Source organism: Balaenoptera ricei, chromosome 14, assembly GCF_028023285.1.
Source record: "Balaenoptera ricei isolate mBalRic1 chromosome 14, mBalRic1.hap2, whole genome shotgun sequence".
Taxonomy (NCBI): Eukaryota; Metazoa; Chordata; class Mammalia; order Artiodactyla; family Balaenopteridae; genus Balaenoptera; species Balaenoptera ricei.
This window is the reverse complement of record NC_082652.1, coordinates 93,400,547-93,413,758: the sequence shown is the minus strand read 5'-3', so window position 1 is coordinate 93,413,758 and position 13,212 is coordinate 93,400,547. Positions and strand designations below refer to the sequence as shown.

Sequence of the window (13,212 nt, the reverse complement as noted above, 5' to 3'; positions counted from 1 at the left end):
GCTACTCTTGGAATCAGAAAGAGAAGCCATGAACAACAGTTGCTGGTGGGCCCCACCCGCAGAGAGGAAGGCAGGCACAGCACGTGCCAGGGATTTGCCATCGCCGCGCTGAAGACAGCTGACGATGGGCAGAGTGTGACCCTCACATAGCAGAACCTTTAGCACACTTTTTTTTTTTTAGTAACAGTTTTGTTGAGATTAATTCACATACCCTAAAATGCTTTTAAAGCATGCATTTCACCTTTTTAGTTTATTCACAGAGTTGTGCCTCCATCAGCACCATGTAGTTCTAGAGCGTATTTATTTTTATCACCCCCAAAAGAAACCCCAACAGCAACCACCCCCCATGCCCCCTCCGGTCCCCGCCCTGGAAACCACTAATCTACCTTCCGTCTCTGTGGATTTGCCTATTACGGGCGATATGGTAACCTCGACGTTAAGCTTCCTGACAAACTGCCAAACTGTTTTCTGAAGCGATTACACCAGTTTTCATGTGTTTATTGCCCATGTGTATATCTTCTTTGGAGAAATGTTAATTCAGATCCTACACCCACTTTTTAACTGGGTCAACTAATCTTTTAATTGTTAAGTTGGAAGAGCCCTTTATATCATTCTGGATACAAATGCCTTGTCAAATATGTGACTTACAAATATGATGTTACAAACACTTTCTCCCATTCTGGGTTATCGTTTTACTTTCTTGATGGTGTCCTCTGATGCACAAAAGTTTTTAGTTTTGATGAAGTCCAACTTACTCAAGTTTTTTCTCTTGTCACTTGGGCTTTTAATGTCCAAGATCACAAAGATTTACTTCCATGCTTTCTTCTAGGAGTCCTATAGTTTCAGCTTCATTTAGGTCTATGATCCATTTTAAGTGACGTTTTGTGTATGCTATGGTAGGGGTCCAACTTCAATCCCTCCCACGTGCTGTCCAAACGTCCCAGCACCATCTGTTGGAGACTACTCTTTCTCCATTGAACTGTCTTGGTACCCCTGCTGAAAATCCATTTGTCATAAATGTTTATTTCTGGACTCACCATTGTATCCCTTGATCTACATATCTATCCTTCTGCCAGTACCACATTCTCTTGATTACTACAGCTCTGTAAGAAGTTTCAAAATGGGGAAGTATGAGTCCTACGACTTTGATCTACTTTTCTAGGTTGTTTTGGCTACCCTGGGACCCTTCCATTGTTGCATGAATTTTAGAATCAGCTTGTCAATGCCTGCAAAAGAAGCCAGATGGGATTTTGATTGCGATTGCACTGAATCTGTAGATCAGTTTGGAGAGTCCTGTCATTGTAATACTAAGTCTTTCAATTCTTGAACATGAGACGACTTTCCATTTACTTAGATCTTCTTTAATTTTTTTCAAAAATGTTTTATAGTTTTTGATATGCACTTTAGCTAAATCTATTCCTGTTTTTTTTTTCTTTTTGATGCTGTTATAAACAGAATTGTTATCCTAATTCCATTTTCAGATGATCATTGCTAGTGTGTAGAAATACAAATGATTTTTGTATATTTATCTTGTACCCTACAGCTCACTAACTTGTTCCAATATTTTTGTGTGTGCATGGATTCCTTAGATTTTCCTGTATACAAGATCATGCCACCTGCAAATAGAGACAGATAGCTTTTCTTCTTTTCCATCTAGATGCCTCCTATTTCTTTTTCTTGCCTAACTGCACTATTCATTTTACCTTCAATAAAATGTTGAATGGAAACAGTGGCAGTAGCCATCTTTGTCTTGCTGCTGACCTTAGGGGGAAGCATCCAGTCTTTTACCATTAAAAGTATGTTAGCTGTGCAAAGTACAAAATTTTAAGAACAAGAGAGATTTCTATATTATGACCAAGTATCTCCATATTAGAGGGAAGTATGTGCTCTAGGGACAAATGGCCAGCTTCTCCAAAGCTGGTAACTTGTCACGACAAAGCAGTGATGAAATAAAGTGGTCATCAAAGAAACTATTAGTTGGGGGCAGAGAAGTACTCTTATCTTGAATGCAAATTCATCATTTTATTAGAGCTAGGGTTAGCAAAGGTAAGACAAAAATAAAATAAAATAAAAGCATAAATATCAAAAAAATTAGCTTTAAGAAATTTAGTATTATCAAAAGTCTTAAAATTTATACACATATTAACCAAGCAGCTTCACTTCTAAAAACTTAGCCTAAAGAAAAAAATAAAACAAAATCAAGGATCCCAGCACTGAATATGAAAAAACTGGAAACCTGAAAGTCCAAATAAGAAATTTATGATACTCTTATATGATGAAATATTTTATTTCCCTAATTCAAAGATGCTGTTGATTTTAAGATACATCATTATTGGGACTTCCCTGGTGGCGCAGTGGTTAAGAATCCGCCTGCTAATGCAGGGGACACGGGTTCAAGCCCTGGTCCAGGAAGATCCCACGTGCCATGGAGCGACTAAGTCCGTGTGCCACAACTACTGAGCCCGTGTGCCACAACTACTGAGCCCACGTGCCACAACTACTGAAGCCCCCGTGCCTAGAGCCTGTGCTCCGCAACAAGAGAAGTCACTGCAAGGAGAAGCCCGCGCACCACAACAAAGACTAGCCCTTGCTCGCCACAAGTAGAGAAAGCCTGTGCGCAGTAACAAAGACCCAACGCAGCCAAAAATAAATAAATAAATAAATAAATAGATTTATTTTTAAAAAAAGATACATCATTATTAATTTAGTAACAGTCCTGGTGGGAAGACAATATCACTTTAAATATATAAACCGTTTATAAGTCACGATTTCAGTAACATGAAAAATATGCATCTATGAATCCAAACAATACAGTTCTAAGCAGCCGCTCTCGTGTAGCAGAATATTCACTGTTACAGACTCATGTGATGGTGTCGAAGTAATTTCTTAAAACTCTACCTGTGACTGACTCACCTTCAGAGACAAGAGGAGAATGACTTTCAGGAATACATCATTTATACAATGAAGACAGTATTTTTAAAGAAGTGATTTTTATCAGGCAGGCATATCAGAATCACCCAGACAGTTGTTTGCAACACAGATTTGCTCAGGCCCTACCTGAAATATGTACCTTTACCTCTGATCTCCAGGGAACTGGTCCCCCCCAAACCCGACGTACAAATGGTATTTAAACTCTCCAGATGAATCTAATTTTTACCCTTTAAACCTACGGCTTAAAGACAGCAAAATTTAACTCTGAATTTATTAAGTTTATAAACCACAAAAAATGTGCTAGTTCCTAGTGCTCCTAAGAACTCAAGGAGTGAAAGTAAGCTCCCTCTTCTAATGTGGTAATATTAGAGAAGATGCACCAAAGAGGGGCAGGTCCCAACTTCTAAAAACAGGAGTTCAACACTCCTAAGAGGAAGCAGAGTCCTGGTCACAGGCAAGGACTGCTGACAACTCTAAGCTGCTCCAGACCACATTCCAAGTCTAAGGTTCCTCTGGATACATAATAGACAGGTAGGACCAGAAACAGCCAAGAGGGGTCCCTCCCACACCGTCATGCCCACCTCTAGCACATATATTCTGAGAAGACGCCCAGTGACCAGACTAGGAACATAAAACAGATCAAAGGAAAGGCAAGCTGATGCCACCATTTCCTTCTTGACCACTGGAGTTACAACCAATGGGCCTCTACTTTTCAAGTTTACATCTTCTGAGGTTAAGACCTCAGAAGAGGTCTGGGCTCATAACAGATGGGTGGTTTAGGGAAGATGTGGATACACAAGTCTCCTGCAGGAGCAGCTGGGCCTGCCCATGACCTCAGCACCAACCCAGCTCAGAGATGTCAGCTACAGCACTGCTACCTAGAAAAACCAACACTGCACTCAGGAGGGTCACAGAGACAGACTGTCCCCCAGAAACAACAGCACTGGCGCATCAGCACTGGATGACAAGAATGTCTCGCATGGCCTGCCCACAGCCCGGGACGAAGTCTTACATCACAAAGTGGGATTCTTTTCTATTCCTCCACATAACCCAGGAACCATGTGGAGTGAGTGTCAAAACAATATATAATCTAGGAAAGAGAAAAAAGATTTCATTGATTACGTTACCACATCAGTTTACCTTTGAGGGATTATTATATGCCAGACACTCCTACGTATTTTAAATGAATTACCTTTTAAATGTCACAAAAACCTTACAAGACGCGTACCTTTAGCTCTAAATTACAGATAAGGAAACTGAAACACAAAAAGTAACTCTGTCAGGGTCACAAAGTTCATGTAAACAGTGGTTGTCTCTGGATGGCAGGATTCCAAACGATTGATTTTGTTTTCTCCTTTGCATACTTTGCCCACACCTCCAATTCACAGAGACACTCACAAGAAAGGGTGGATAGAAGGAAGGATTTTAAAATCAGACTGAAAATCAGAGTCCCCCACAGACTGATTTCCAACCTACACAGCCTATCTGGTTTCCAATTATGTATTAACAGAGCACCAGGAAGATATTTTATGTGGAAGATGTACAGATTAAAAATCCATATTTTCTTTATCTAAAAATCTTTTGTATGGATAGATCTACTCCACCTTATTAATTTTGATAGAAGCATTACAATCCATTTTGTTACTCTGATTACAGCAGCTTTGCCTTGAAGAAGTATTCTGAAATCTGAACAGTATGAAAGGTAATCTTCATTCTGATCCAATAATGTAATGAAATCACTTTATTTTCAGTTTACTCTTCTATTATATAACAAAATATAACAGAAATTAGTTCAGAGCTGCAGCCAGTAAATAACACTGCCAGGAGTAACTGAAATAGAGAGATTATTAATTAAGCTGTCACTGTTTTCAGAAACATCCCAGTTTTAGATAGAGAGCAGAGGGATGAAGTTTGCATTAACTTGTTTTCTTTAAAATGAGTGGACATCAGACGTAAGATTTCATAATCACCAGCTTCAAGATGTTTTTATGCTTCACTGGCAGGTTTTTGGCTAGCAGAAATCTGCAAATGCTAACTGATTCCTCTTTTGAGCAACTTCTAGAACCTTAGAGTGCAAGCAGAGAAAAGATGTCAAAAGCTTCAATGTGGATATAAAGATCACCTGCTATTCCAGGCCCTGGGCATGGGACAGGGTAAGATAAACAGGCATAGAAAGAACAAGGGCTTAGGAAGAAATCAAGAATACTTCCCTTGGTTAAAAAAAAAGAAAAAAATACACATATATATTTTAGATTTAGATTTAGTTTAAAGGTTCTTTACCTTTGCCCAGATTAATAAAAAAGATCTTCTACAGACAGTATCTAAATTTTCAAAAACTTAAAAGGTGTTCTGAGGTGAGTTTGGATCAAAGAACCAATATACCCTAAGTCAGCTTCGTGGATTCAAAAGTGAGCCTAATGCGCCCATCAACTTCTTTGAGATTCTTGCCAAATCAAAGGTTAAAATGCATATAAACAGGGCAAGCAAAGACACTAACAAATCTTCATTTTGTGTCTTCTGAGAAAAGGCATCACCCGTGGCTGCTGCCAAGCTGAGGAGCAGAGGGAAGGGTGGGAAGGGAGGCCTGAGGGTGCGGCGGCCGGCAGAGGGGAGCGGGGCAGCCCTCGCCCGCCCGTGTGTCAGAGGCAGCGGCCGGGATGGAGGAAGGGGAGGGGCCTTCCTCTGGTCTTTGGAGCACGGACACATCATCACAGCAGAATGATGGTCCCCTGATGTGGATACTGAGGTTCGTGCTGAGGTATTTATCTAAATATAATAAAGTTGGGGCTTCCCTGGTGGCGCAGTGGTTGAGAATCTGCCTGCCAATGCAGGGGACACGGGTTCGAGCCCTGGTCTGGGAAGATCCCACATGCCGCGGAGCAACTAGGCCCGTGAGCCACAATTGCTGAGCCTGCGCGTCTGGAGCCTGTGCTCTGCAACAAGAGAGGCCGCGATAATGAGAGGCCCGCGCACCGCGATGAAGAGTGGCCCCCACTTGCCGCAACTAGAGAAAGCCCTAGCACAGAAACGAAGACCTAACATAGCAATCAATCAATGAATGAATCAATAAATAAATCTTAAAAAAAAATAAATAAATAAATAAATAAATAAATATAATAAAGTTTATTTTTCATGTCAAAAAAAAATTCAAGAGAACTCAAGTTAAAGGACCTAACATCCAAGCTAGAAGTGGAAATGAGCTCTCGTAAGAGAACAGAGACGCTAGAGAGGCCCGTGTATGCTGTGCGCTCAGTCCAAGCCTGGTCCACAAGGTCCACCTGTGAACAGACAACACTGAATTCTTCAGAAAGCATCCATCAAAACAGAACATTTTCTTTGGTTAAAAGCTAGTTAAATCAGAGTTAATAAGGGCAAAAGACAAAAGCAAAATACAAATGAATATATTTTACTTTAGATTTTTAAGAAGAATTTGTGTTCTCAGATACTCATTGTTTGAGTTAAAATTAATTTAACCCAAGGTAGAAAATAGTATTTAAGTGCTAAATACAGCTAAGAATAGAAAATAGGGGCTAGAAATAAACACATGAAAACCATAAATAAGTTTGTGTTTTCAGCATTAGCAAGTATTTTTTCTATGCTCTAAAATTTCTGTAATGCTAGGCTGCTTTTATTAGAAAATGGACAAAATAAACAGCACATTTAATGAGGGCCCATACAGCCTACAGAATTTCTGGCACAAGTGCGTAAGGAATAACACACAATTCGACTGATCATGCATCAGTCTGTAATTGAGAACAATTAGAAACAACCTAAAAGTCTCCTTTCCCAAGAGGATGGACAAATCAATTGTCATACATTCATACAATGGAATACTTTAGAGAAGTGAAAAACCGAATGAACTAGATATGTATGTATCCACGTGGATCAATTTTATAAATCAATGTAAAACCAAAAAAGCATGTTACAAAGGGATACTTAGAGTAAGACAACTGTTACATAGAATTTTTAAAGCATGCAGAAACAGTGCATCTTGTTTTAATAATACAAACATAAGTAGCAAAATTATTAAGAGATACATAGCAATTTAATCTCAAATTCAGAATAGAGGTTACCTCCAATGAGAAGAAAAGTGAGAGAAAAGAAAGAAGGAAAAGTCACCTATGTTCCCTCTCCATGGCTGTGTGGCTTTAAAATCAACTTTTAAAACTGTGGTGTAAGCTTCAGTGCTCTCCCTCGTGTGACATATGCAACACACAGACACACGCCCCTATCCCGTTCAGGATGAAATCTGAGTGCCCACCGCCCCTCGGGACCCCCTTCCCACCACAGTCGCACGTCCACACACTCCAGCGCGCCCAGACCTTGTGCAACTACTGTGCCCTCTGCCTGCAACACCTGCTCCGCACACGGCCCGCTCACTCCCTCCTATCGTCCAGATGTCATCAAATGCCACCCCATCAGAGGCGACTTCCTTAGCCATCCTATTAAAATAACCCAGTCATTCTCCACCCTCATATCCTGCTTTACATTTTTGGCTTCACGGCTTCATGGCAGGCTTCCTGGCATTACGGATGATTTAAATTGTCTTTCTCCCCCAGAATATAAGCTCTATTAGGACAGGGTTTCTCTTATTCACTATTGAATCAACACTGCTTTGACTAGCGCTGGACAGAAACGGACTCAGTGGGGGCGGATCAAAGAATTGTGCATTTCATTCCATACATATTTTAACCCACTTTTCCCCATTTATTCTAATATGGACACCTGCAGTGTTATTACTTTTTCTAAACATCATTTTCAAAGGTACACAGTAGCACAGTATTCCCACAATGCATGGCATACAGCACAGTTAAACAATCCAGCGTTAGACATTTGACTTTTCAAATAGTTTTGTCATCAAGGATAATAGGGCTTCCCTGGTGGCGCAGTGGTTAAGAATCCGCCTGCCAATGCAGAGGACACGGGTCCGAGCCCTGGTCCGGGAAGATCCCACATGCCGCGGAGCAACTGAGCCCGTGCACCACAGCTACTGAGTCTGCACTCTAGAGCCCGCGAGCCACAACTACTGAGCCCATGAACCACAACTACTGAAGCCCGCACGCCTAGAGCCTGTGCTCCGCTACAAGAGAAGCCACCGCAATGAGAAGCCTGCGCACCGCAAGGAAAGAGTAGCCCCCCTTCACCGCAACTAGAGAAAGCCCGCACGCACCAACAAAGACCCAACTCAGCCAAAAATAAATAAATAAATATTTTTTTAAAAGAATAATAATAGACATTAGTAAAGACATTCTTTAGACTCTGTGACTGATCATTATTGCCTTAAGATAAATTCCTCAAATAAAAATGCTGAATCCATTTATAAAGTATTTTATATATATTTCCAAACCATCCTCCAAAAAGGCTATAGAGATTTATGTTTACACAACAGTGGATGAGAATCACAGCCTTACGTCATCAGCACCAATGTCTCTGTCGATCTGGCGAGTTCAGTTAAGTGGAAAAGGTATTCATTTATTCAGTAATTTTGTATCTAGATTACACATAAGCTGCTTTCATTGCTCAGAGCCACGCTACCCTGAAGTCTATGTGAACAGGAACCGGAGAGGGACTTCAGCTTACCCCGCTTCCACTTCTCCTGCTGCATCTGAGAGCACAGTCTCTGAGGCGGCAGGGCTGCACAAACCAGAACAGATCAAGTGGAGAGCGTACGGCTCCGATTTCCAGTTCTGAAGGCGGGAAACCTGAGCACCGCCCCGCTCCCTCACTACAGGAACCACCTCACTCGCTATGCTTTCTTGCCCAGATCACACTGGTGCTCTGCCCAGACGGGAGCACACCGAAGGGAGCAGTACCTCTTTCTAGGTGAGAAGAAGGAAGGAGACATACGTCTTACCTCTGTCAACTGAAAATCAATGAAAACTATCTGCACACAGTATAAAACCATCAAGACAGCATGTTTGAAATGGAAATATGCCATGACAAACATCATCTGCCTTTCCAAAAATGTCCCACCCCAAGCTGTCACCCGGCAGCTGTCAGACTTCACCGAGATGCGTCAGAACTGTCGCCACCAGGCGGAGGGAGAAGCTGCCCGTCCGTCAGGACGTCAGAGGTGCTGAGCAGACTCGCACAGGCCCGCCCCATCTCTCCCAAGAGCTCCTCCAGTACGGGGCAGCGGGGCCGGGGACGCACAGCTGCCACCCTAGGGCGCAGCAGAACGCCCAGCCCCCCCAGCAAAGGCGCTCTGTAGCTTCTCCAGCCAACCTGGTGCAGCAGGCTGCCCTCACACTCCTGTGGGGCTGCAGAGGACTCTGTGAAACCTTGCAACAAAAGTTCAGTGACACACAGCAACACATCACATTTTAAAAATCCGACTGATTTATCTTTTAACCATCTCAACTCTTAAAGCTATATTTTAAATACTTAATAATTTCGCTTAATTTCAAAAATCTTGTCTTTTTACCAGAGGAGCCCAGTAGGTGTAGAGATAGCCTATTTTCAATGCTGGTACAAACTGTGAGCAGGATACTACCAGAAAATAGAGATTCAAGAAAAACTTGAATTGTTCATATAAAACCTAAAAAGAAAAAGAAAAAATTAACATAATCTCTTCAAGGAAAATCTTTCATACCTTAATTAAATAATTAAAATCAACATAATATCTAACTATATTTCCATCAAACAGTGAAAATATGCCCTGAGTCATAATACATTAATTTTGACAATGGCTTTCCAATAACTAAATCACAAAAAAGAGCTAAGGTTACCCCAAATTATATTTAAAATAAACTGAAAAAAAAGACAATTAGAACTTTCAACTATGCTGTGTCCTCTAAAAGTTTCTTATTCTCTTGTATGCAGTTTTCCAGGTTCCCACACTCATCTTCTATAAATCTTTACATGCACACCAAATGAGACAGCAAAACCTTCCCAATGTTAGTAAGTCAGTTAATATAGATATACAAATGTATCTCTTCGTATCGACTCAGAAAAGCTTATGGAAAAGTGGTGTTAACCTTGTATTTATGAAATGGTGAACAATAAAACATGATAGCCACGCTTTCTGAATGTGGACATCTAGGCAGCTTTACAAAGATCGAGTGAACAAGCAAATCATGTACAGGTATGACTTCACACACAAAAAAAACCTACTTTAATCTCCTGTATTTACTTCCCTCAAAGTACAAGAAATGATAAAATATAAAAATATGTAAATTACAGACCAATTTTCAGGAAGACAGCTACCTGCATATTCTTTATATGATAGCTGATATATGGTAGCTGACCTTCAACACTACAATTACAATGAAACTTACAGACTTGCTAACTGCAAATCAAAATCTCCTGGGATGCCATTTTTTAATACAATGTGGAAAGCACAGAAATTTTAACAAGGGCAGAGCAAAGGGTCAAGTACTTATTGTTGACTTAAGAGTCTGGAACCACAGTTTTTATATAATGAAGTTATACACATCATCACACAGTTACGTGTATGACTAAAAAAATCAGTTACATCGATAACACGTTTATATTCATAATCATGTTCAACTGCTGTCTAAAAATGTTTTGAATCATTTCCTAAATTAATCTTAGCAGGAGAGAAAACTCCTTTTCCTCAGTGATTTCTTTAAAATCTCAGTTAGCATAGAGTTTATCTATTAGCAATTCAGAAATTGCCATTCGTGCTAAAAATGGCATAGAATTCCTACTGTGCAATTACCAAATGTTTCTAAAATACTACGTTATAGATGAAAAGACTAATGTAAGAGACAATGTAAGAAAAAAGTCATTCCCACGGTAACAGCTGTACAGACACATCACCAGGTCTGTTCCGGACAGCCATCCTGGCAGCCATGTGAACTCACTCGGATCAAAACTAAGCTGCACGATCCACTTTAAACCACTGCAATCAAGACTTTATTGTCTGCTGAGTGAACTTCTGGAGGGCTTTAGGAAAATGTACAATACTTAGCCAATCTGGGAGTATTTAATAATTTAAACCTAAGGAGAAAACAGTAGCTTCATTCAATAAAGATGAGAATATTTATCTGCCTGAAAGAGAGTTTACACTTTATTGTCCTAACAAAAGATCAGTCTTTTAATTATGAAGCCATTAGTTTTGTGTGTTTTAATAAAGGAGCACATTAGACATCAAGCATCTGACAACTACTGGACGGATGGGGGTGGTGGTGAGGGCTGATCAATGCCCAACATAAAGTCAGCATGGTTATTTAAATAAAAACATGAAAGATAAAGCAGCCCTCATTTCACATAATCAAGAGGGTTTTTTTTTTGCAAAATAGCATAAGAGCTAATACCTAGAACATATCAAAAACTTTGATACTGGAAATATAATCAGTGCCAGCTTTCTTTTGCCTTTAGAAAGATAAATAAACGTCTATTAAAATAGGGAATGAAAAAAAAAAAAAAAAAAAAAAAAAAAAAAAAAAAAAAAATAAAATAGGGAATGATGCACAAAAGGCAAAAATAATTCCACTATTCTAAATACATATAATCTCAGTTTTATAATTTAAGCCAGAAATATCACAGGCAACAAAAAAAGTAATAAATATTTAAACTTCAGAATTGAAATTTAGCATAATACCTAATTAAAGATAACTACGGATATAACAATACAACAAGGCCTGAAATTTACAATGTGAAGTAGAAAAGAAATCTACAAATGCTTATAGATATTTTGTTACAGAGTCATGTTTGTGTAAAAAGTTATTTTACTTTCATTGTGACAGCCTTGGCAGGCTTTAAACATTAGATCATTCCACTTTTGCCACCAAACAAATTCCCAGCCAAACAAAATTTATGACTTATTTTCTGATAATTTTATTTAGCTTTACTTGGTTATTTCTACAATAATATAAATGTGATGTTTATGTAGAATTGAAGGCAATAATCAAACTATATATTTTCTTGAGTTGAACTCTTATCATGTGGCTATTACAAATGCATATGAATTACTTAACAATTATTTGAAACACCCATGGTTCCAAAGCAAAAGGACTCTGATTTGGATACGACAGAATTAATGAGGGAAAAAAATGAAAACAAAGTTAGCAATCTCTGATATGCAGCCCGTTTTCAAGAATTTAACAATCTTACCCCAGGTATAAAGGTAAATACATTGTATTTCTGATTTTTTATAGAATTTCTGGGATGTTTTTCTTCACACTTTTCCGGATATCCAAGCCACACTGTACGAGCTTTCAATTCTCTCTTTCTTTGACAAATATTTATCAGCCAATCACAGCAGCTGCATGAAACAAAAGATACATATTGTGTATGCTTTTTCACAAGTTTTTGAATTAATTCTACATATCTAGAGCCAATACTGATTGTTTCTATATTTACCAGACACCAACAGCCTATCTACTGTTAATCTGTAAGGGTTTTCTTAAAACAGGTCAGCTATACTAATTTAAATTTGATATGAAGATACTGAAGGAGCATGTATAAGTGTGCAATGACTCCTGGAACCTCAGGGAAATTATCTTCCCAGTTTAGACCCTCTTATTGGCAAAATAAAACCATTAACATTCTGAAGCAGTCAATGCTTTACATGCTGAGAAAAGAATCACCATATGTTATCGGTAATTCTCAATACACCACTTGGTGATTCAGTGATAAAGGCTCTCAGACGTCAATTAACTAGGATGTGATCCACCCCCTTGTCTTAAGTAGTCACTTGTTTCCTCCTTTAAGTGATGACTTTCCTCCTTTAAGTGATAGCATTAATATAAAATTAAGACATACGGCTCAATTCAGTATTTAGAAAGGATACCAATGTTTATTGGACTGTTCTAATGGTAATAAAAGCTTGATTGTATTTCCATGTGGCTACTACCTTCATCTATGCAATGAAGATTTTAATCTAAATCTACCCTGCTCCAACCCTGCTCAGGGTTCCAGGAGCACAAACTCTTCTCCTTCCTGAACATCCAAACCATCATATTTGAATAGAGAGTATAAAGTTTCTAGTGGGATAACTTTTCTTAAAATACTTCAGAAAATGATGAAAAGGTATCAAATTCACCTCTATTAAGCATAAAATAATCCTGAATTTAAACTTCAGTATTAACAATTCAGTTTAATTAAAATTTCCAAAATGTAGAGAAAGACTCCGAACGGTTTATTAAGGGAAGGGAAGTTATTAAACTTCATCTTCTAAATGTAGCTAAGGCTAGAACCGCAAGCCAGAAGGATAAGGCAGAAATTCCTAACTTCACTTTGTGACAAAGTAAGCTCAAAAGTTAACATGAAATTCTGCATGATAATGACAGCCTTAGAAGGTATGATTATAAGATG

The 13,212-nt window shown here is 39.1% G+C and overlaps 1 protein-coding gene across 15 annotated transcripts in view; it reads right to left on the bottom strand.

The window, feature by feature from the left end:
- The window catches only part of ATP9B (ATPase phospholipid transporting 9B (putative)), a 258,697-nt gene that overhangs the window by 191,867 nt on the left and 53,618 nt on the right, over nt 1-13,212 (bottom strand). For 13 of the 15 annotated variants that reach the window (XM_059895079.1, XM_059895076.1, XM_059895077.1 and 10 more), the window contains 2 exons: nt 12,010-12,160; nt 9,356-9,469 (listed from right to left, as the gene is read on the bottom strand). The exons of the other annotated variants lie outside the window; for them this stretch is intronic. In XM_059895079.1, the coding sequence (XP_059751062.1) occupies nt 9,356-9,469; nt 12,010-12,160 (265 nt within the window). The remainder of the gene's footprint in view (nt 1-9,355; nt 9,470-12,009; nt 12,161-13,212) is intronic. 15 annotated transcript variants of the gene reach the window in all.